Source organism: Scardinius erythrophthalmus (assembly GCF_964197995.2).
Source record: "Scardinius erythrophthalmus genome assembly, chromosome: 19".
Taxonomy (NCBI): Eukaryota; Metazoa; Chordata; class Actinopteri; order Cypriniformes; family Leuciscidae; genus Scardinius; species Scardinius erythrophthalmus.
Genome location: NC_138239.1, coordinates 6,902,601 through 6,927,288, shown reverse-complemented (window position 1 = coordinate 6,927,288; position 24,688 = coordinate 6,902,601). Strand labels below are relative to the sequence as shown.

The 24,688-nt window shown below is 35.8% G+C and overlaps 1 protein-coding gene across 1 annotated transcript in view; it reads right to left on the bottom strand.

Moving 5' to 3' along the window:
- Positions 1 to 24,688, bottom strand: part of tmem63c (transmembrane protein 63C) — a gene marked incomplete at its 5' end in the record, with an annotated part of 41,465 nt that overhangs the window by 11,933 nt on the left and 4,844 nt on the right. Inside the window, 12 exons of the mRNA XM_081393957.1 lie at positions 10,683 to 10,789; positions 10,935 to 11,088; positions 12,553 to 12,675; positions 15,083 to 15,216; positions 15,406 to 15,526; positions 15,863 to 15,943; positions 16,080 to 16,153; positions 17,456 to 17,564; positions 17,678 to 17,729; positions 19,498 to 19,640; positions 21,129 to 21,166; positions 23,112 to 23,199. Coding sequence (XP_081250083.1) covers positions 10,683 to 10,789; positions 10,935 to 11,088; positions 12,553 to 12,675; positions 15,083 to 15,216; positions 15,406 to 15,526; positions 15,863 to 15,943; positions 16,080 to 16,153; positions 17,456 to 17,564; positions 17,678 to 17,729; positions 19,498 to 19,640; positions 21,129 to 21,166; positions 23,112 to 23,199 — 1,224 coding nt within the window. The remainder of the gene's footprint in view (positions 1 to 10,682; positions 10,790 to 10,934; positions 11,089 to 12,552; positions 12,676 to 15,082; positions 15,217 to 15,405; positions 15,527 to 15,862; positions 15,944 to 16,079; positions 16,154 to 17,455; positions 17,565 to 17,677; positions 17,730 to 19,497; positions 19,641 to 21,128; positions 21,167 to 23,111; positions 23,200 to 24,688) is intronic.

The window sequence follows — 24,688 nt, the reverse complement described above, 5'->3', positions numbered from 1 at the left end:
CTCTCTGTGTCTGTGTGTGTGTGAGGGGAGGGGGGGATTTGACTATTGCTTTTATATTGTTAATCAAGGTTTCAGGGGCTTTTGGGGTCCTTAACGTGCTCAAAAACTCTTGAAACTTTGCACACAGGTCAGAACCCACGGCCATCAGGGCCGGGCTGAAGCTGGGACCCGGGCGTGGCTGGGGGGCTCAACAGCGCCCCCTTGAACGGGGTTCTAAAACTTGATCCATATATCAAACACGCTCGCATGAATTAATATGAAACTCGGTACACATATAGATCTCATCGGGCCGAACAACTTTATCCCGGTCAAGTTTTACGCCAGCCCAACAGGAAGTCAGCTATTATGGGTTGTTTGGAAAACGCTTGCTGTGGAATGTGAAATACTCCTCCTAGAAAATTCACCGTGCCCCCTTCAAACTCGGTGTGGATGTAGTCAAGACATTGAGGATGCTAAATTGCGGACGGATTTTTGATATCTCGAACGGTTTGGCTGTGGCGAGGAATCGAATTTATGGCGAGAAAAGAGAAACACGGAAGTGGAATAACTTCTGCATACATTAACTGATCTTGATGAAACTTCAGCAGTGTGTTCGTGGTAAGAGGCCGATCAGATGGATGTAGCTATTGTGAGTCAAAGTTATAGCGCCACCAACTGGCAGCAGGAAGTGTGTCACTTTCAAAATGCTTTGAAGTCACCCTCTTAATTTTACCCGATTTGCTTAAAACTTTATGTGTATAATGTAAACACACGGCAGATGTAGACCTGTGAAAGGATTATTGATATCTTAGATACTGTTGCCGTGGCAACGCATCAAGTTTTAATATTCTTTTCGGATGCGTTTGAGACTCTTAACATGCTTGAAATTGGATGAAACTCGACAGACACATAACACTTATTAGCCAGTAGACATGTGAAAAGTTTCAGAAACGGGCGTGGCAGGGGGGCTCAACAGCGCCCTCTTGAACAGGGTCTGAAAACTTGGTCCATATATCAAACACGCTTGCATGAATTAATATGAAACTCGGTACACATATAGATTTCATGGGGCCGAACAACTTTCCCTCTGTCAAGTTTCACGCCAGCCCAACAGGAAGTCGGCTATTATGGGTTGTTTGGAAAACGCTTGCTGTGGAATGTGATGTACTCCTCCTAGAGAATTCATTCAATCACCTCCAAACTCAGTCAGCATGAAGTCAAGACATTGAGGATGCTAAATTGCGAACGGATTTTTGATATCTCGAACGGTTTGGCTGTGGCGAGGAATCGAATTTATGGCGAGAAAAGAGAAACACGAAGTGGAATAACTTCTGCATACATTAACTGATCTTGATGAAACTTCAGCAGTGTGTTCGTGGTAAGAGGCCGATCAGATGGATGTAGCTATTGTGAGTCAAAGTTATAGCGCCACCAACTGGCAGCAGGAAGTGTGTCACTTTCAACATGCTTTTGACAAAAGTGGGGGGGTTAGTTTTAACTACAGTAAAGAAAAAATAGTTTGTATATTGTTCTCATCAAGCCGGACAACTTTCTAATTTACATTCATTAGCTCCAGCCATCAGGAAGTCAGATATTTTGGTCTGAATGTGATTTTTTTTGCTAAATCAGCCTCTGAATTTTTAGCCACTCCTCTTAAACTATTTATTTTATTCGTACCAAACTTTTTCAACATGATGAAACTACATTAAATATGCTAAATTGTGAATGGATAATAAATATCTTAAACGGTTTTGCTATGGCGAGGGATTAAAGTAATGTCCAAAAAGGAAACACTAAAAATCTTCTAAAAATGTAATTATATACCATTTATTTCTATATAAAAGTATACAAATATCACAACTAAACCCATTTTATTCTGTTTTTGCAATTCAAGAAGAATGAAAAAGTTAAAACAGGCTATTTAGTGCTATTTGGTTCAACAAAAAAGCAAACATAGGGCTATACTGCCCTCTTGTGTCCAAAAGGACATCAAAATAGTATATAAAACTTTTTACCAGGTAGGCCAATATTGTATTTAAATATACATTTATTAGGTATGTGTCTGAGGATATTTTCCCACCGGTTAATCGACGTGTGACACGAGTGGGTGCTTTTAAATCGCTAATATAATAGTGAAAGAAAAATAATGATAATGTTGCACACACAAATCACACACATGTGGGAAAGAATAAACAACACTAAACCGCCATTAGGTGTCGCCAGGCATCCATCTTAATAAGCGAGTCATTGATTCATTCGTTCAAACGATTCGTTCGAATGAGTCGATCATGATTAAGACAGATGTTTATGGATTGATCATTCAATCTTTGAGTCAACCGATTCGTTAAAAATGCTGAATCGTTCAGTTATGAGAAAACACGTGATAAGTGATGGTTCTGCCGTGATCTTTGTTTAACTATTTTCGCTGCTGAAACAGAACAAAAACAGTCAACATTGCATCTAAAATGTAAGTGACTTAATTGTAACTGTTTATTTGTATGAAATCTAGGGGTGGGAGAAAAAAATTATTCTTAGATGCATCGCGATGCGGACGTGGACGATTCTGAATCGATTCACAAATGTCAAAAAATCGATTCTCTAAAAAAATATTTTCTAATAACGTAATATTGACGGAAGGCAAAAGGCGGAACTCTAAGCGGACGTGCGTGCAGTCTGTGGCGCGCACATAACAGAGAAGTTTCTTCTGCTCACCAAGGCTGCATATATTTGATTAAAAATACAAACAAAAACAGTAATATTGTAAAATATTATTCCAATTTAAAACAGCTGCTTTCTATTTTAATATATTTTAAACTGTTATGTATTCCTGTGATCAAAGCTGAGTTTTCAGCGTCATTACTCCAGTCGTCACTGTCACATGATCCTTCAGAAATTATTCTAATATGATGATTGATACTCAAGAAACATTCATTATTATTTTAAATGTCGAAAACAGTTGTGTACAGTCTTTGATGAATAGAAAGTTCAAAAGAACAGCATTTATCTGAAATCTAAAGCTTTTGTAACGTTAAACTCTACCGCTCAAAAGTTTTGGGTTAGTAATAATTAAAATTTTATTTTTGGGGTAAATAAATAAAATAAATCAGTACTTTTATTTATGAAGGATGAGTTAAACTGATCAACAGTTACAGTAAAGACATTTATAATGTTAAAAATATATATATTTGAAATATATGCTGTTCTTTTGAATTAACATTCATCAAAGCATTTTGAAAAAAAAAATCTGTACACAACTGTTTTCAACATTGAAAATAATAATGAATATTTATTGAGCATCAATCATCATATTAGTATGATTTCTGAAGGATCATGTGACACTGAAGACTGGAGTAATGATGCTGAAAACTCAACTTTGATCACAGAAATGAATTACTATGTAAAATATTTAAAAATTGAAAACAGCTGTTTTAAATTGGAATAATATTTCACAATATTACTGTTTTTGTTTGTATTTTTAATCAATAAATGCAGCCTTGGTGAGCAGAAGAGACTTCTCCTAAAAACATTAAAAATCTTACTGACCCCAAACTTTTGAACAATAATATATATATATATATATATATATATATATATATATATATATATATATATATATATATATATATATACTAGGGCTGGGGTAAACGATTATTAATTAAACGATTAGTCGGGCGATTATTTTATCGATTAGTCGACTAATCTAACGACTAATTGGAATTATTTATCCTGTCTGTTATTCGCATATCTCTGTCGAACCGTTACTCCGATGGATTTCAAACTCGACAGCTGTCTGGGCACGAGTAAGTGCAGTGCCAAGTTTGACGTTGTTTGGATGAGAAATGCAAAAGATATGTCAAATATATCGGTAAAAGAAGCACTTAGAAGGTTGTGGTTTAAAAATAAACATTCTGACATAAACACACTGTTTACTTCTGAATAATATAGTATAAATGTGATAAATCCTTTTTTTTAATGCAATTAATCCATTGAATCAAAGTTATTTTTCACATTGAAACTGTTGAAAATACACAACAAAGTAAGTTGATCCACATATGACAGCCTCTGAACTCGGTCAATACTAATCTGGACTAAACATAGGCTACATTCAATAAGCCATCGCTAAGAAATACCTTCTGAACGACGGCGACCTTCTTTTTTGACGGCGATCATCTGTAAAATGGCTTAGGTCCTGCTCGGTTTTCGTTGACTTTTAGTACAAGAATTGAAAGTTTTTTGAAAGATCCCCTGGGGTTAACGTGTCAGCATTCGACAGAAGTTTGACGCTGTCGTGTGAGAACAAGCAACAGTCGGCATTTCTCTTCCTCCCGCGTGCCTCATCTTCTTAATCTCCTCACGTAAATGATTAGATTTCGATGGCTTACGTTTCTTCCCTACGGCAGAATCCACCACAGGTTCATCAATGCCGTCAAATGTATTAATTTTTTTGTTTGTTTGTTGATCAAAAAGTGAAAAGTAGATAAGGAAAACTAGGATGTCGGGTGTCAGAGCGCCACTGTTACTGTTTACAATGCGTGGAATGGTGCGCTGTGATTGGTTGAGCGGATTTATGGCATTCTGCAGAGAAAGGAGACTGGCGTTTGTCGCGGTTTGGAAAGAAAGGGAGAAAACATGGCAGAATAACACGGCGGGCGGTGTGAGTGTGGCGAGCTGTACCTCCGGGAATGGTGCAAAAAAATAAATAAATAAATAATAAAGAAGCGTCGACGCAAAAAATATGACGTCGCGTCGACGAACCGCTACAGCACTAATATATACATATATATGTATGTGTGTGTATGTATATATATATATATATATATATATATATATATATATATATATATATAAATATAGCTGCGAGCAGCGATGGAGGGCCCAAGCCGGCGGTACCGCCACCCCGGTGCCTTTAGGTAACTAAAGGCACCGGGGTTGCGGTGCCACCGGCTTGGGCCCGTAATCGCTGCTCGCAGCTATATATATATTTTTTTTTTTTTCATTATTTTTTTTTTTTGCCTTTTTGCCACTTTTGGGGCCCTTAACATGCTCAAAAACTCTTGAAATTTTGCACACACGTCAGAACCTGCGGCCATCAGGGCCGGGCTGAAGCTGGTACTGGGGCGTGGCAGGGGGGCTCGACAGCGCCCCCTGGAATGGGGTCCGAAAACTTGGTCCATAAATCAAACACGCTTGCATGTAATAATATGAAACTCAGTACACATATAGATCTCATCGGGCCGAACAACTTTCGTGCTCTAAGTTTTACAAAAGCCCAACAGGAAGTCGGTTATTATACGTTGTTTGGAAAACGCATACAATGGAATGTGAAATACTCCTCCTAGGGATTTCATCCGATCGCCACCAAACTCGGTGAGAATAAAGTCAAGACATTGAGGATAAATTCTTGCGAACGGATTTTTGATATCTCGAACGGTTTGGCCGTGGCGAGGAAACGAATTTATGGCGAATAATGGGACACAGGAAGTGTGTTATAACTTCTGCATACATTAACTGATCTTGATGAAACTTCAGCAGTGTGTTCGTTGTAAGAGGCCGATCACATGGATGTGACTATTGTGAGTCAAAGTTATAGCGCCACCAACTGGCAGCAGGAAGTGTGTCACTTTCAAAATGCTTTGAAGTCACCCTCTTAATTTTACCCGATTTGCTTCAAACTTTATGTGTATAATGTAAACACAGGGCAGATGTAGACCTGTGAAAGGATTATTGATATCTTAGATACTGTTGCCGTGGCAACGCATCAAGTTTTAATATTCTTTTCGGATGCGTTTGAGACTCTTAACATGCTTGAAATTGGATGAAACTCGACAGACACATAACACGTATTAGCCAGTAGACATGTGAACAGTTTCAGAAACGGGCGTGGCAGGGGGGCTCAACAGCGCCCTCTTGAACAGGGTCTGAAAACTTGGTCCATATATCAAACACGCTTGCATGAAGTAATATGAAACTCGGTACACATATAGATTTCGTCGGGCCGAACAACTTTCCTTCTGACAAGTTTCACGCCAGCCCAACAGGAAGTCAGCTATTATGGGTTGTTTGGAAAACGCTTGCTGTGGAATGTGATGTACTCCTCCTAGAGAATTCATTCAATCACCTCCAAACTCAGTCAGCATGAAGTAAAGACATTGAGGATGCTAAATTGCGGACGGATTTTTGATATCTTGAACGGTTTGGCCGTGGTGAGGAAACGAATTTATGGCGAGAAAAGAGAGACACGAAGTGTTATAACTTCTGCATACATCAACTGATCTTGATGAAACTTCAGCAGTGTGTTCGTGGTAAGAGGCCGATCAGATGGATGTGACTATTGTGAGTGAAAGTTATAGCGCCACCAACTGGCAGCAGGAAGTGTGTCACTTTCAACATGCTTTTGACAAAAGTGGGGGGGTTAGTTTTAAATACAGTAAAAAAAAAAATTTTTTTATATTGTTCTCATCAAGCCGGACAACTTTCTAATTTACATTCATTAGCTCAGAGCAAAAGGAAGTCAGATATTTTGGTCTGAATGTGGATTTTTTTGCAAAATCAGCCTATGAATTTTTAGCCACTCCTCTTAAACTATTTATTTTATTCCCACCAAACTTTTTCAACATGATGAAAATACATTAAATATGCTAAATTGTGAACGGATTATAAATATCTCAAACGGTTTTGCTATGGCGAGGGATTAAAGTAATGTCCAAAAAGGAAAAACTAAAAGCCTCAAATTTTCTAAAAATGTAATTATATACCATTTATTTCTATATAAAAGTATACAAACATCACAACTAAACATTTTATTCTTTTTTTTCAATTTAAGAATGAATTTTAAGTTTAAAAACTGCCAGAATGGTTGTTTAGTCTAAACAATACATAAATAAAGTCAAACATAGTGCTATACTGCCCTCTTGTGTTCAAAATCAGGTAGGCCTATTATATCTATATATAAATATACTAGGTATGTGACGGTGAGAATATTTTACCACCGGTTAACTGACGTGTGACACCGCTGGGGGCTTTTTAATCGCTAACTTAAAAACTAAAGTAAAATATGTTCGTCCGCACTGACATTTATATTGGTTGAGCGAGCGTTTCAAATGAATTCCTATGGAAGTAGGAATTAACTGAAAAACGTTCACTCTGTTCTGCTCGTTCCTCGCCATGGACGTGCACCGTTATGAATGCCCGTGCAGCCATGAGCATTTTAGTTTCATTTTAAAATTAGCGCCTTTCGGGGGGTGGATTGCTTGAAATTATTTTACAAAAGCACAATTTTGTGTTTTATTGCAACTGTACACAAATATAAGTTAACACTTTGCAGTTTGAATGTCGTCCTGTATAATGATGGAGTATGTTTTTATGTGTCTACTGTTCAATCGCGCCCACGCCACACACACACACACACGGTTTACTATCTTTGTGGGTACTCTCCATGGACTTAATGGTTTTTATACTGTACAAACTGTATATTCTATCTCCTCACACTAACCCTACCCCTAAACCTACCTATCCCATAAAACTTTCTGCATTTTTACATTTCCAAAAAAACTCATTCTGTATGATTTATAATCTTGTTTACCCATGGGGACCTCTATTTAGGTCCCCACTGTGACACGAGTCCCCATGAGTCTGTGTGCATTCAGGTTAAAGTCCCCACCGGGATAGAAAAACATGAACACACACACACACACACACACACACACACACACACACACACACACACTCCAGCATTACAATCTTGACATCGCAGCCTGTTCATTATAGCCTTAATAAAATATAATAATAAAATAGTCAACCTAACATATAAAAATTGTTCTGCTCGTTCCTCGCCGTGGACGTGCACCGTTATGAATGCCCGTGCAGCCATGAGCATTTTAGTTTCATTTTAAAATTAGCGCCTTTCGGGGGGTGGATTGCTTGAAATTATTTTACAAAAGCACAATTTTGTGTTTTATTGCAACTGTACACAAATATAAGTTAACACTTTGCAGTCTGAATGTCGTCCTGTATAATGATGGAGTATGTTTTTATGTGTCTACTGTTCAATCGCGCCCACGCCACACACACACACGGTTTACTATCTTTGTGGGTACTCTCCATGGACTTAATGGTTTTTATACTGTACAAACTGTATATTCTATCTCCTCACACTAACCCTACCCCTAAACCTACCTATCCCATAAAACTTTCTGCATTTTTACATTTCCAAAAAAACTCATTCTGTATGATTTATAATCTTGTTTACCCATGGGGACCTCTATTTAGGTCCCCACTGTGACACGAGTCCCCATGAGTCTGTGTGCATTCAGGTTAAAGTCCCCACCGGGATAGAAAAACATGAACACACACACACACACACACACACACACACACACACACACACACTCCAGCATTACAATCTTGACATCGCAGCCTGTTCATTATAGCCTTAATGAAATATAATAATAAAATAGTCAACCTAACATATAAAAATTGTTCTGCTCGTTCCTCGCCGTGGACGTGCACCGTTATGAATGCCCGTGCAGCCATGAGCATTTTAGTTTCATTTTAAAATTAGCGCCTTTCGGGGGGTGGATTGCTTGAAATTATTTTACAAAAGCACAATTTTGTGTTTTATTGCAACTGTACACAAATATAAGTTAACACTTTGCAGTCTGAATGTCGTCCTGTATAATGATGGAGTATGTTTTTATGTGTCTACTGTTCAATCGCGCCCACGCCACACACACACACACACACACACACGGTTTACTATCTTTGTGGGTACTCTCCATGGACTTAATGGTTTTTATACTGTACAAACTGTATATTCTATCTCCTCACACTAACCCTACCCCTAAACCTACCTATCCCATAAAACTTTCTGCATTTTTACATTTCCAAAAAAACTCATTCTGTATGATTTATAATCTTGTTTACCCATGGGGACCTCTATTTAGGTCCCCACTGTGACACGAGTCCCCATGAGTCTGTGTGCATTCAGGTTAAAGTCCCCACCGGGATAGAAAAACATGAACACACACACACACACACACACACACACACACACACACACACACACACACACACACACACACACACACACTCCAGCATTACAATCTTGACATCGCAGCCTGTTCATTATAGCCTTAATAAAATATAATAATAAAATAGTCAACCTAACATATAAAAATTACACTGCTCTAAATAGTCAGTAGTACAATTCGTACATTCACAGTAAGCACCCCTCGCTCCACTGTGATGTTTCCAAGCAAATTTTTGCGCATGTGAAGAGGATGATTTTTTCCATCAATATTGGAACACGAGTGAAGAACAAAGCCTATAATAAAGAATAGTTTAGCATCCAAATACATCGCAAATGTTGAAACATTTTGATTCTGATGAGAGGGTTACGTGAGCCCAACACTGCTTACTTTCATTTTTACTTTTACATTAAATTTAAAGGATTTGTTGTGGAATATTTTGAGTGTATCATAAAATCTGAATAAAAAAATAATAATAATAATAAAAAAAAAAAAAAATGAATGAATGAATGAATAAATAAATAAATATATATATGTATGTGTGTATATATATATATATATATATATATATATATATATATATATATATATATATATATAGCTGCGAGCAGCGATAAAGGGCCAAAGCCGGCGGCACCGCCACCCTAAAGGCACCGGGGTTGCGGTGCCACCGGCTTGGGCCCGTAATCGCTGCTCGCAGCTATATTTTTTTTTGCATTTTCATAATAAACTTAAACTTCTATATTTTTTTTACTTTACTTTTTTTTTTCACATCAGCAATAATCTGCCAAGTGTCTTCTTAAGTCTGTGCTCCAAAGCATTCAAGATTTATTTATTATTTTTAAGGTCTATGCTCAAAAAGTGATTAACAGGTAATAAATGGAACATAACTATTTCATAAATATAATTTAGACATTAAAAAACAAGATTAAAAAAAACCATAATTGAACTAAAATATTGTACATTGATTTCATTGAAATAAAAAAAAAAAAACATGTGAGCAGTACCAGAGGGTTAAATGTTTTAATATATTGTGGTAGAATTTGTTGTATAGTATGGAAATTTCAGTTTTAGACTTAGATTTAAAATATTTTAAAAAAAATATACAATATTATTCAAAAGTTTGGGATAAGTAAGATTTTTTTAAATAGGCTAAATTAATACTTTTATTCAGCAGAAAATGCATTACATTTATCAGATTGATTAAATAGACAGTAAATACATTTACAATGTTAACAATAAATGGCAGCAAGAAATTCATCTTTGTCGTCACAAGAATAAATTACATTTTAAAATATATTTAAAAAGGTCAGTTATTCAAAATTGTAGCAACATTTTACAAAATTACAATTTTTTACTGTATTTTTGATCAAATAAATGCAGCCTTGGTGAGTATAAGAGACTTCTTTCAAAAATAATAAAAAATCTGAATGGTAGTGTATCATCCAAATGCATTATGGTAACAAATTCAAGTTGTTTTAACACATATTAGTAATAAGTATTAAATGAATTCAATAATTGTGTTAATAAAACAATCATTTAATTTTAATCATATTTACAAATGTCATCAGTACAAATCAGTCATTTGAATGTGTACTGGAGTAAAGAGACCTCCCTGCTGTAGCTTTCTAATATTTATACACAGTTTAAAGTCAGACGGTGGAAACGGCATCATACCTGGTCCAGTGGTACTCAAAGAAAGATGAATAGTACACAATGAAGGGCAGGAGAATGGAAAAGGCCCACAGGAGCAGGGTGGGGAAGAACTGGGTAATTACTGGGTTCTAGACAGTAGAAGACAGTAAAAGATCAAATTCAAAACATCCAACTTCCGAAAACAACACAAAAAAGCACTTTCAGTTTTATTTTACATTCAAATGTGGCGTAATACAGCCGTACGGTTATAAAACGTCTTTGATGGTCACTGACCCTTAAGCTTTCAACTGGCCGAGTGACGTTGAACTTGTCCATGGTGTTTACGATGATAGCAGGGGTTGTGAGAAAGAAGAGCAAGAGGAAGAGCGTCATGTTGAGCAGGACGCAGCGGAGCCACCAGCGAGAACCGCACACTGACAGATTTTCCCTAAATGAACACAGGCACCAATCAACAAGACAAGGTCTTAACAACAGTTACAGGACTGAGAGTGTGTGCTCGCCAAGAATAAGCGGGATGTTCAGGCGCTGTTACATAAGGGTTTGTGCTGGAAAACACAGCTTTAGCTGGTTAGCTAGTCTCCCAGACTGACAGAGCTGGTTTAGCTAGTGGTCTTCCAGCTCAAAAGAGCCCAAAATCCCTTTAAAACCAGTAAAAGTGCCACAAACCCCTCTGAAACCAGTTTATGCCAGTTAAAGATTGTTGGGTTGTTTTCAACAGGGACACGACATTGGTTCATTTATGATGTTCTATGGGATAGTCTACACTTTATACTCTTAAAGTCTGATATATAAAATAATAGTAACAAAAAAAAAGTATACTACCTTTAGACAAAATGTGTTCATATTTGATACGCCCGGCTTTTATGGCCCATAAAGTATGATATAAGAGAATATGGAGCTCAAGGGGAAAAAAAACACCTAAAAATGTTTTTATATGGTCAAAAAGTAAGATTAAATAATTCTAGCTTGTAATATATATATATATATATATATATATATATATATATATATATATATATATTACAAGCTAGAATGTATATACTGTATTTATATATATATGCCCAACTCAAATAAGCCCATGCAAAAAAGGAACAAAATATAATGATTTTTTTTTACAGTGCAGGTTTGGAACAACATGAGGATGTAAATGATGAGTAAATGATGACAGAAGTTTAATTTTTAGGTGAACTACCCGTTTAAGTAAAAGCAGGGCACATGAAAGGCATAAAAATGAGAATGAGGTTTACATAAAGTGCAAACAAATACCTTTCGAAAGTAATCGTTTCCACTCTATAATGTTACAAAATTGCAAAACCATTTACTCTATAAATGCAGTGCAACAAAACATTGAACTCATAGGCTACACTGAAATGGAAAACATTCACACTTCAATAAATTGTTTTAATAAGAAGCAAACATGCTACACATTAGGGCTTGTATCCATAAAAAAGAAAGTCTTGAATTCAGAAAAAACGCACACACACACACACGTCCAGTCAAGCAGAAAGACGGACTGACACTGTCCCCCCCCACACACACACCCACACACACTAACACTCACTCAATATATGATTCTCAACACATATTATGTAAGATATATAATGGCTTTCACAGTGGCTGTCTAGGCACACACTCAGATTGAGACTTAATTAATCCAATTTCATCTCTCAAATGCAAGTGTAATGGCCTGGAACAAAGCATGTCATGAAAAATATATATGACTCCAACTTTGCAGAACAGTTAACATAACTATATACTTAAAAAACGTTAAATAAAACATCACATAAAAGATTGTAAATCTGGATCATTTCATAAAAGAATTTGCTCATTGCGGTTATTTCTATACTTTTTCCTATTTCAGGATATAGATGTGGCTATCGTGTCGACTTACCAGATGATGTCATTAGGGGCAGGGGCATAAGAAACACCCCACTGATGGGAACGCACCACTGTGGTAATGCTGGACTGCTGGGGTCTGTGGCGGCAGCGAGCGCGGCTGTAGTCTTTCACAATCCTGCGCAAACAGAAGCACAGAGACTTACATATTTAAACAATAAGATATGAGAGAACATGTGAATATATATTTTTCAAATGTAGTCTACACAGTAGAGTACCGACTAACTAAATTGTGGTTTTTAACATACTGTATTGACCAATCAAAAGCCAGCATCAGAATTTAGTGTTGTATAAACTTATATATAAAGCTGTTTAGTGTAGTATACTAAATAAAAGCTGTTCTAAGTTGCAAAGGTTTGGTAAGAAAGAGTTTGATGTACAAGAGTTTCTTAAAAAAATTTTTTTGGCAAGGGACAGTATTAATAATGAGCATGGGATAATAAATCTATACTTCAGACAGGATATTTCTCAAAAAAAAATTTTTTACTTATAAAACTAGTCTGATGGGAATCAAACTGATTTCCTGTCATACAGTCCAGCACCAAGCTGCCCAAAATTTCAGTTTGTGAGTTTTTTATTAGTTAATCATTAGATGAAAAGCTAATAATTACAGTGATTAAATAATTTTAAATTAAAATATTTAGTTTGTTAGGATTTTATTTGTATACACTATCATAAAAAAGCTGTCACTGGGACTGTACCCTTTCAAGGTACTAATATGCACTCTTTAGGGGTAAAGTGTGATGCCCGAATGAGCTCAGCCCTCTGCAACTGAAGGAAACACATGCAAATATAAAAAACATGCAAATTAAGACAAAACCTTCATCAGTTTGATGACAACGTGTGCTGCAAATACTCACAACACACCAAATACAGAAACGTGTTGCAAATACTCACAACACAACCAAATACAGAAACGTGTTGCAAATACTCACAACACACCAAATACAGAAACGCACTGCAAATACTCACAACACACCAAATACAGAAACGCACTGCAAATACTCACAACACACCAAATACAGAAATGTGTTGCAAATAGACCCTTTTACAGTTGGTAAACACGGTGACGTATTTGTGTGGGCGGAGCTTAGCTGGAGGCAGAAAGAACCCTCTGGCCGCTTCACTAACGTTAGTTTGCAAGTTTTGTTAGCTTGTTTTTTAACAATGACTGGAGAAAATCCGATTTTGTCTTAATGTGCAAGGTCACTCACTGTCCAGGACGGCGATTGTTATTTGCAAAAGTTAATTTTAACGGACGGAACCAGATGACCGTACACGCTCAGTCAATGGATGAACTGACAGGATTAACGTTAACGCTAACTGTTACCTCCGGTTGAGTGGCCTGACTTCTACACCGACCCGATAGAGAAACCGAGGGTAAAGAGAAACTGAGGACATATAAATATATTTAGATGCCTATAATATAACTATGTGCTGAATGGTCATGTAAAGACTTGTGTGGTTCAATCCGCAGTTCTGTCTAGCCAGCGCCAAGACAACAATGTAAAGAGTGACACTACGGTGCTAATTTTAATATGAATATTTTCTAGAAATAAAAATTCCAGATACAGCATACTCATTTTTCATCGATTCGTGCAACCAAGAACACAACAAGATGACATTTAATAATAAAAATAATAATTTAAGCTCCTTAATATGTAGCCGAATCTGTGCTGGTTTGTATTGGCCGCCTCCAGTTTTCCGTTTGTTTTGCCTCCAGCTAGCGCCGTGACGTCGGCGCAAAAGGGGTCTATACTCACAACACGATTAAATATAGAAACGCACTGCAAATACTCACGAAGCAACCAAACACAAAAACGCTCTGCAAATTTTTACAACGCAACCAAATACAGAAACACACTGAAAATACTCACAATGGACAATAAATCAGGATTTTAAAATAAACAAAAAACTCACCCCTCAGGTCGTCGACAACACTTACAAGGAGACATTGAACAAGCATGGCCTGTTTCTGTATTTGGTTGCGTTGTGAGTATTTGCAGTGTGTTTCTGTATTTGTTTGCGTTGTATTTGCAGCACGTGTTGTCAAACTGATGAAGACGTTTTCTTAATTTGCAGGTGTTTTTTCTATTTGCATGTTCTTTCTTTAGTTGCAGCACGTTGAGCTCTTTTGGCCACTGTAGTAATGGGTACAAACTAAGGCTCTATAACACTTTACTACATTTCATAATGCTTAAAAAGTCATTAGTTTGAATATTAAAATTAGTTAACAGTTATTTTTATTCTGTGTGTTTCATACTGTATATGTTCCGCATGGAGCCCTGGACTGCTTTTAGGGAACCTGAGGGATCTATGAGACTAAATATAGTCCCAAGAAACTAATTACATTGATAGCTACAGTAGAGTCTAGTGGTTCAGCTGTCAGCAGATCTGCTTCATGTTGATAAAATGCTTTTAAACAAAAATACTTTTATATTCTTAAAATCTAGGTATTCATTACAGGACCTCTTGACGGATGATGCCGATTCTCAATAATCAGCCATTTACCCCCCAACACTTACACTGCAGTCATCCTCTCATCTCTGAAGGTAACAAAGGCAATGCCCAGCCTCTTCATAGAGATCCGGTTCTTCTCTGCATTAAACTCATCTGTCAGTTTCTCCTCCAGCTCACTGTAATACTGCTCTGCATCCACCTGATGAGAGCACAGTGACATAAGAGTATCAGATCTCCTCACAGAGCAGTGCATGACTGTCAGTTGGTGTGTGGTGGTCTCCAGTGGCCAACATGAAGAGGTGCAGCACCAGTCACATGACTAGTCTATATGTAGATGTACAAATATATCCATTCTGACAACTATAACGAGTGTGTGAGGGATATTTACCTGTTCAAAGCCACATACGTCACAGCAGAAGATCTGTGCACAGGGGTGCGTCTTTATCATGATCCTGCCTTCCTTCTGAGCTTTGGTTGCGAAGTACAGCCTTCCTTTCATTGCTTTTCGCCTGTACAGGATGTAGTTTTAAGGCCCGTTCACACAAAGAACGATAACTATAACATCCACACCAATGCATGAAATTATTCTGTTTATTCTAAGCGGTTTACGAGCTTTAATGCTTTAAATGCTTGAGCTCATTAAAGTCTGTTTGGCTGTCATAGTTTGTATCATGCAACAATATCGTGGTGTGAACGCTGCTATTCTTTTATATTTAGACAGATTTCTAGAAATATATCTTTGCCGTTATCATCCTCAGTGTGAATGTGCCTTTAATAAGGTTAAATATGCAATATTTGCGAGACTCAGCTCTTAGACATTCAGGAGATGTGCGAATGCAAATGACCTTTCTGAGTCCAGCTTCATTAGTTTGTGTACGTCAAAGCAGAACCGGATGTCTGTAACGGTGCAGCTGGGGTAGGCTTCACTGTTTGGAGATAGAAGAGACGTTGGCTTTTACACAAGTGAAAAATGAATGCGATCAGTTGTGTTGACATTTAATCTCCAATATGCTGAAGCATGGTTGAAATTCTGTGGATAACAGCTCTGTGCTCTTCACTCACTGCAGGTGTTTGGTGATCAGGCCGGGATCAGAGATTTCTCTTGGAATTGACGTTATCATTAGAGTTCTGGCCACCTGCAATAATAATAAATCAAAAATGAGAGCTAGAAGGGTATTTCATGAAGCAACTCTTGGTGGTTGCAAGATGGCAAAAGAACAGTGTTGCTTTTTTGGTAGGAACATGATCAAATGAATCAACATCACAGGTATTATCTGAATGGTGAACACTATTAGTCAATGAAAGATTATAATACTTTTATTTAATTTCATGTGAATAGCATACAGTATTTTTCACTTAATTCACATAATATAAAGAGTTCAGATGCAAAAGCCTCTAAGTGCCATCTGAAATTTTCTTCTAGAATGATCATTTTTATCAAGCTTGTATATTTAATTTCAGTAATTTCATTTAGATGGCGATAGAAATCACCTATTATTGTCATTTAAGTGAAATTATTGAACTTAAATATATGAAGTTGATAAAAATTATCATTCTAGAAGAAAATTTCAGATGGCACTTAGAGGCTTTTGCATCTGAACTCTTCATATATATATGCATTTATAATATAATTCATAAAGCATTTATATATCATATGTTGTAGTAAATTTATTTTCAATTTAGATTTTTGATTTTGATAAAATAAAATTAAATAAAATAAAATTAAATAAAATACGAGTATACAGTTGGTTCCCATGACTTACTAATACGTCAGCACTTGCTAACAAGCTTTGCTAATTCCTTCCATTGTCTTAAGTAAATCGCATGCACGATATAATAATTAATTCGCTCGGTTTATTAAATCATGGCCACATTGTAACAATTCGTTTCCTTGTTTTCATTAAACCAAAACGAGGGAACCTATTATTTCAACGTAGACAATTTACTAAAACGAGGGAATGACTTAATAAATCATGAGAACTAATTCTTTCATTTGTAGCCACGGTTTAACTAAAACGAGAGAACGAATTCTTAATTCATGACCACAATATATATATTCTTGTCCGCATGTCATGCTCAGGGCTCCGAGAAACAGTGTCCAGACAGGGCGATTTTCAATAATGTATTACCGTAAAGAGAATCAAATGAAAATTACTGAGAGTAATGAGAAATGCAAACTAACAAAACACCTGAAGGCATTGCTGAAGTAAGTATAGAGGCATCAAAAATAATGTCACGATGCCAAAAATCCAAATGTATGTAAAAACAGACTTCCAGCAAAATACAATACAGAATTGAATTATTAATTAATTATTTATTATTAATGACATTTCTTTTTACATTTAAGAGGAAATAAGGACGTTTTTTGGTTTTTATTTGAGATTCACTGTAAATGAGGTGCAATAACACGTATGCACACAATACAGCTGTTCACAGACCTTCTCGTCCTCTTTGTATTTCTGTTGTGAGGAGTGATGGGCCATGCACAGGACGGTGATCACAAAATACAGCAGAGCAAAGATACTGTGCAACCACAGAAATTTGTTCCTAAAGCAAGAAGAAGACAGTTATTAAGATCATGCCAACAACTTCATAAACATGTTCATACACAACAAGGTAATGCTTTTCAGGTGTACATCCATCATAATAAACAAACTTACTTTGCAGGGACATTAACCACTGTTGTTCGGCCAAAATTCTGTGGGCTATCTCCTGAAAACATAGGAATAAACAAGTCCTGGTAAGATTTCATGCTCTTCTCAAATACCAGTGTCAAAAATAAAACTCTGAAAGTAATTTGAGGCCTGTGAATGTGGAATAAAGAAACTCTCTACACCCAAATCACTATGCATTGGGTTTGGTTGCTAGGACAAATTTGTGAACGTGCTGGTTTATTTCACAAATACAGTGTCAATTTGTTGCATAGAGATGACAGTCAGCATCAAAACCCCCAATTTACTGTAACCAGCCGGCCCTGAAGCTGCACCGCAAACTGGTCTACCACACATCCACATTTAACGCTTTTGAAAGGCCACAGTAAACTTCTGCCACCGAGGTCGCATGAAAAGATTATTGCAGGTCTGAGGACAACAAGAGGTAAAGCTGGTGGCTTTTCACAATGTTCTTCTTGTGGCGTGGACAGTCAAGGCCTTTCCCATATTTAACTTGGCCCTTCTAACCCTCTATCGTGCCACCCAACCATCTTCAAACACTGTAGGGTGGTCTGAATTATGCTTTTACACACGTCCACTAATAGAGGGTTAAGACGGAGCCCTTCTACATCTTCAAGAGCTTTCCCAGGCCTTTCCTAAAGTCGTTCATCGGCAGGCCCACACGGAATCTGCATCCGCAGAACTCTGCAGATTTCCAGCCATACACAACGTTTTTTTATTCCCCAGTTCCCTCAAAATCAGCACAAAAAAAATTTACACTACTATTCAAAGGTTTGGAGTCAGTACGATTTTTTTGTTGTTGGTGTTTTTAATGTTTAAGAAGTCTCTTATGCTCACCAAGTCTGCTTTTATTATTATTTTTATACAGGAAAATGTGTGAAATATAATTACAATTTTAAATAACTGATGTCTATTTTAATATATTTTAAAATGTAATTTATTCCTGTGATGCAAAGCTGAATTTTTAGCATCATTACTCCAGTCTTCAGTGTCACATGATCCTTCAGAAATCATTATGTATATACTGATTTGCTGGTCAAAGAACATTAATTATTATTATTATTATTATTATTATTATTATTATCAATGTTAAAAACAATTGTACTGATTAATATTTTTGGGTACTCTGGATTTAAGGATTCTTTGATGAATAGAAAGTGCAAAAGAACAGCATTTATTTGAAACAGAAATCCATTAAAATGTCTTAAAACTGACACTTTTGATAAATTTAATGCATCTTTTAAGTATATATATATATATATTTTTTTTTTTTATTACTGACCTAAAACAGTAGTGCACATATACTGTATATATATTTATCCTATATATATATTATTTTCTCACTAGCACTCTATTCCGAACATACTGTAATCAACGTTTTAAAAGCACCACAGATCGATTTTTTTTACACTCTAGAAATTATCCTATGAATGTCTTAAAGGTTTTGAGAAAGTATTTTAACATTGATAAAATACTTAATCTTTACATTTTATTTTCCTTTTAGAATATCCTTTAGATCAATGTCAGAGCATGGCATCATGCATTTAAGAGTCATTTCAGGTCACCCGAGCCAAATTCTATCAACACTAACAATCTGTCAAAACTGATTCATGAGATTATTCTGAAGAGTCTGTTTTTAGGTGCATGCACACTGATGAATTAAGATGTAATGCTGGTGTAATGCTTTATTCAAGTATACTGCCTTTTCCTGGATACCAAACGTGTTGTGTCTGTTGTCATGAATCCTTTATGGCTGAGCAATACTAGAGCAAATAGTAACCAAGCATTTGAGGATCTGGTGGAGGTACCGAGGAGGTTCCCGGAGAGGTTGACGGGCAAGATGATGGTGAGCGACAGCAAACACACCACCATCAAGAGCACGATGATGTGGCGCTGGAAGGACAGGTACGTGATCGCGTCAATGCCACATTTACTGCGGATCTCCTCGTCCCTGTGGGAGAAGAATAGGGACAAAATAATTAAATTTGCATTTTTTTCATTAGACCAACATGTTCATTCAAAGCAACTTACATCACATCAGTATGAGGGTCAGCGTCATTATTACAACAACAAAAATACATTAAAATGCGCTTCATAGATTCAGTTTTTTATCTTCTGAATTAAAAATTATTTTAAGTCTTTTTTAACAAAAAGTGAAAGTATAAAGGAAAAAAAAACATTTTTAACTGTCAACGGTTCTGATACTGTAATGAAGAAAAAAGCCAAGAAATTAAGAAAGAAAGAAAACATTATTAAAGGCTTTGGCATAATCGTCGGTTGTGGTGGATCAACTAACATGCAGAAACATAAAAAATAAAAATAAAAACAGGAAATGATATTAGGACCTCTTCTGATTATTTATTGCCATTCTGATTTATCATTGTCAATAAATCTCTTATAATGTCAGATAATTTGCCATTTTTAAGTAGAGTTAATTTTGTAAAATGTCATGTGGTGCGACTCTCCAAAAACGCACCTCACATATTTATCAGTTGACTTTCACTGTCCCACTGAGGGACGCTTGTCTCGCTTTATTTATTGCTTTTCTCAAAAAAAATTCTTCACTCAAAATTCATCCTGTGAAACCAGTTTTGAAATTGGATATTGCATTACCATGGAAACAGTACACAGCGGGCTCCTCCCCATAGTGGGTGGTGTCATGTTTTATTTCACAATATTACAGTATTTTTGGTGAGTATGAAAGTCAAAAACGTTTAAAAATATTACCGACCCCAAGCTTTTGAACAGTAGAGTATGTCAGTTTTTCAAAACAACATGAAACCAACATGAAGACAAACTTGGCAAAAAAAATGTTTTCTTTCCTTTTGAAATATTTTTTCATTTTCTTAATCGTGGACACTCTTACATGCCAATGACCCATGTGAGTTCTCTAATATTACAACCTACAACCCCTTGGTTTTGCTGGCGCTACACTCAACTAGTTTAACTAAAATGACAAAGACTGACTTTGTGAGAGTTTTCAGTGTTTCCAATGAATTATTGGCTTCAGTCAACAATATTCAGTGTGTGTAGCATACTGTCTTTTTGAAAGACCACACAAATACATAAAGGCGTTGAGGGCTATTATAATTACAAGGAGCCCTCATTCACACAAAAACACACAGCCTCGCCTCACACGGAGTGAGGAAACTCTCAGCATGGCCTCTCAGTCTCCGGAGAGACCAAGAAGCTTTTAAAGGAACCAGCTAAATATGGCACCAACGTGCCATCCGACTCGTCCAAATAACATCTCGGCAACCGTGGAGACAGACTCGCAGCTGGTTTACGGTTTCTGAAAGGCTTTTGAGCGTATCCAGCCGTTAGAAGCGCTGGTAAAGTTCCCGGTCCACCTTCACCCTGTGTTTTCCCTTCTTAATGAGATATAACATGAGTAAACAGGATGCCGGTTGATGACATCACCACTTTCTTGCACACTTACTTCATGTGGGACAAAGACGTGAGCCAGGAACAGAAGCCCTATAAAGAGAGGGAGGGAAGACAACGGTGTCATAAAAAGGTCTGGCATATAAAAACACAGAGCGCGTCTGGCTAGCTTAGCATCTGTCAGAATCATTTGTTCTTTAAGTGAACATGGATAGCGTAACAAGTGGAAAAAGCCACGCAATATCTTTAACGTGGCTGTGATGTCTTGAACTGTCATTGCACATAAAACGACAAGAGACAGAATGAGGTCAGGATTTAAACGGACAGATAGTGTGCATAAAAGAAAATAGGGTCTAAGTGCACAGGCTATTTTATATGACATCAGCTCTGGGGCGACGCTTCGTAACAGCCGCTGAGTAATCCACGTCGACAGATTGAACTTTATGTGTGCCTCTTTATGTCTTTACGTATCAGCAGTCGAAGATTTGCATCAACATGAAGACGATAGTGACTTTAAAAGGGTCATGACATGGATGTTTTATTATTTAAATATGTTCCTTGAGGTTCACTTAAATACATTTTTATATATTATAAAAACAACAAAACAAAAAACAAATATATACAGTACAGGCCAAAAGTTTGTAAACATTACTATTTTTAATGTTTTTGAAAGAAGTTTCTTCTGCTCATCAAGCCTGCATTTATTTGATAAAAAATACAGAAAAAAAAAATAATATTGTGATATATTATTACAATTTAAAATAATAGGTTTTCAATTTATTATACTTTAAATGATCATTTATTTCTGTGATGCAAAGCTGAATTTTCAGGATCATTACTCCAGTCTATAACATGATCCTTCAGAAATCATTCTAATATGATGATTCATTATCAAAGTTGGAAACAGCTGTGCTGCTTTATATGTTTTCATAACCTGTGATACTTTTTTAGGATACTTTGATGAATAAAAAGTAAAAACATAAAATAAAATAAAAAGAAGAAGATTAAAAATAGAAATCTTTTGTAACAACAATATACACTACTGGTCAGTAATTTTTTTTTCTTTCTTTTTTTTGAAAAAAATCAATACTTTTATTCAGCAAGGATGTGTTAAATTGATAAAAAAAAAGTGATAGTAAAGAAGATTTATATTATTAGAAAATATTATTTTATTTTGAATAAATGCAGTTCTTTTTAACCTTTTATTCATCAAATATATTAGGCAGCAGAACTGTTTCCAACACTCATAATAAATCAGAATATATAGAATGATTTCTAAAGGATCATGTGATAGACTCATAGTCACATGTGACACTGAAGACTGGAGTAACGATCCTGAAAATTCAGCTTTGCATCACATAAATAAATGATAATTTAAAGTATAATAAATTGAAAACCAATTATTTTAAATTGTAATAATATATCGCAATATTACATTTTTTTCTGTATTTTTGATCAAATAAATGCAGGCTTAATGAGCAGAAGAAACTTCTTTCAAAAACATAAAAAATAGTAATGTTTCCAAACTTTTGGCCTGTACTGTATATATACCCTTTGTCTGAAATGATCCGTTTTTAAGGGGCGGCTCCTTTAAGGCTTGTGAGTAAACGTCCACTGTTATGATTGGCTAACGTCACTGCATAGGAAACAGTATTGTGCACACCGTCATTTACAGACAAAGGCTTATGAACTCATTACTTACGGTTTGTGATGCAGCTGCTGTCAGATTCAATAGATCTTTCAACAAAAGATTCTCTCCATTACACTGTGCCTCGTTACACAAAGACCTCATATATGTCAAAAGATCAAGGCAAATTTGATTTCTCACGTCATGACACCTTTAAAAAAACACTATCTATTACCTTTGACACCACACTATCTACTATTCATTTTACTCGTTTCTAGGTAGGGTTAGCATCGATAACAAAGCGCAGGCCTTGTGATGTGAGAGGGATTTTGCACTGCCAAATTTAGTAAATTCAAACGAAGATCCTGATCAAACGTTTCTTAAATGTGTGTGATGCTTTTTTTCTCTCACCGTGTCCTTGGTCTCTGAGTCTGATGGGCTGGATTCTGATGGGGTTTTCTCCTTCTCACTTTGCTCTCCATAGAATAATGATGTCAAGCTACAGAACAAAGACAAGCAATAAAATGGACAGGTAATATTTTTTCACAAAATACACTTAAGAAAATCTCACGTACTGTTATAAATGTGGGAATATTATTCCCATGTTGAATTATATATAGACCAGGGTCAGTTATGACACTTTTTACTCCATATTTTTCAAGATGGGATATTTTGTTTCTTATACATTTTACAAAAATGTAAGCCTCTCATACCTTATACTCTTGGCAACAAGAAAGCTACAGTACATTTTCACAATCGCCAGTTAGTTTAACACACATAATAACATATTGTTTAAAAATGAGTTCTATATAAATTCAAAAGCAATACAAGATATCTGCATTTAAAATGCTAAACATTATTTTGGCCAGCCGAAATTTACTGAATTAATTCTAATAATTAATAAATACACATTTATCCTGAGAGCACAGTTGAACTTTTCAGTTAAAATCTATTTTAATTACATAGCAGTAGACACATGCTTGGATGAATCTTATTCATAATAAGATATAATAATTATTCATAATCTTATTCATCATCTGTTTTATACTCGTTTAAAAAAAATATGATCATTTAATTTCAGTTTTGCTGATATTTGCTTTAAAATAAGGTCCCATTAGTTAGTTATTGCATTAACTAATATTAACTAACAATGAGAAAGATATTTGCTACAGTATGTATTAAATAATAAAAATATGGTTACAATTTATTTTAAGGTGTATTGGTTACAGTTATGTCCTGAGTATCGGTAATATCAATAAACAACATATAATTACTATGGGGATTTTAATTAGGTTTAGGGTTTGGTTCGGGTAAGTTGCATGTAATTATGCATAAATCACTGTTATACTATAGTAAGTACATGTAATATGTGTAATAAAAGGCTAAAAAAAGGTTACCAAAAATACAATTGTTAGTTCATGTTAGCTCAGGTCCATGAAATGATATGAACAGATACAACTTTTGATTTAAATAATGTATTAATGAATGTTAAAATGACATTATCTAAGATTAATAAATGCTTTAGAAGTATTTTTAATTGTTAGTTCATGTAAACTAATGGAACCTTACTGTAAAGTGTTACCAACATGGTTTTGAAGAAAGAAGTCTTTGATAACCACAGATAAACCGAACATTAACTGAACGTTTGACTGAATAACTGAGATATAACAACTCTGAAATCTTCCCATGTGATAATTAGACCTTGTCTTATCTATATATCATGTCAGTCAGTGACAGTATTTTCCTGCCTCAATGCCTGTTTCAAAATTACTCAAGTATAATTAGCCTCAAGATCAGAAAAGAGTGAACATTTCAGCCCACAAGGCTATCATAACAAAAGGATCAAGTGAAATTCTACTGTGCACAAATGTAAAAAAGATTATTACTGTGAGGGCCGGCGCTTTCTCTGTGGGCTGATGCAATGCTTTGCAAATATTTCACACTGAAAATCACCGGCACATTCGCATAAACAAAGACTTTAATGCTAC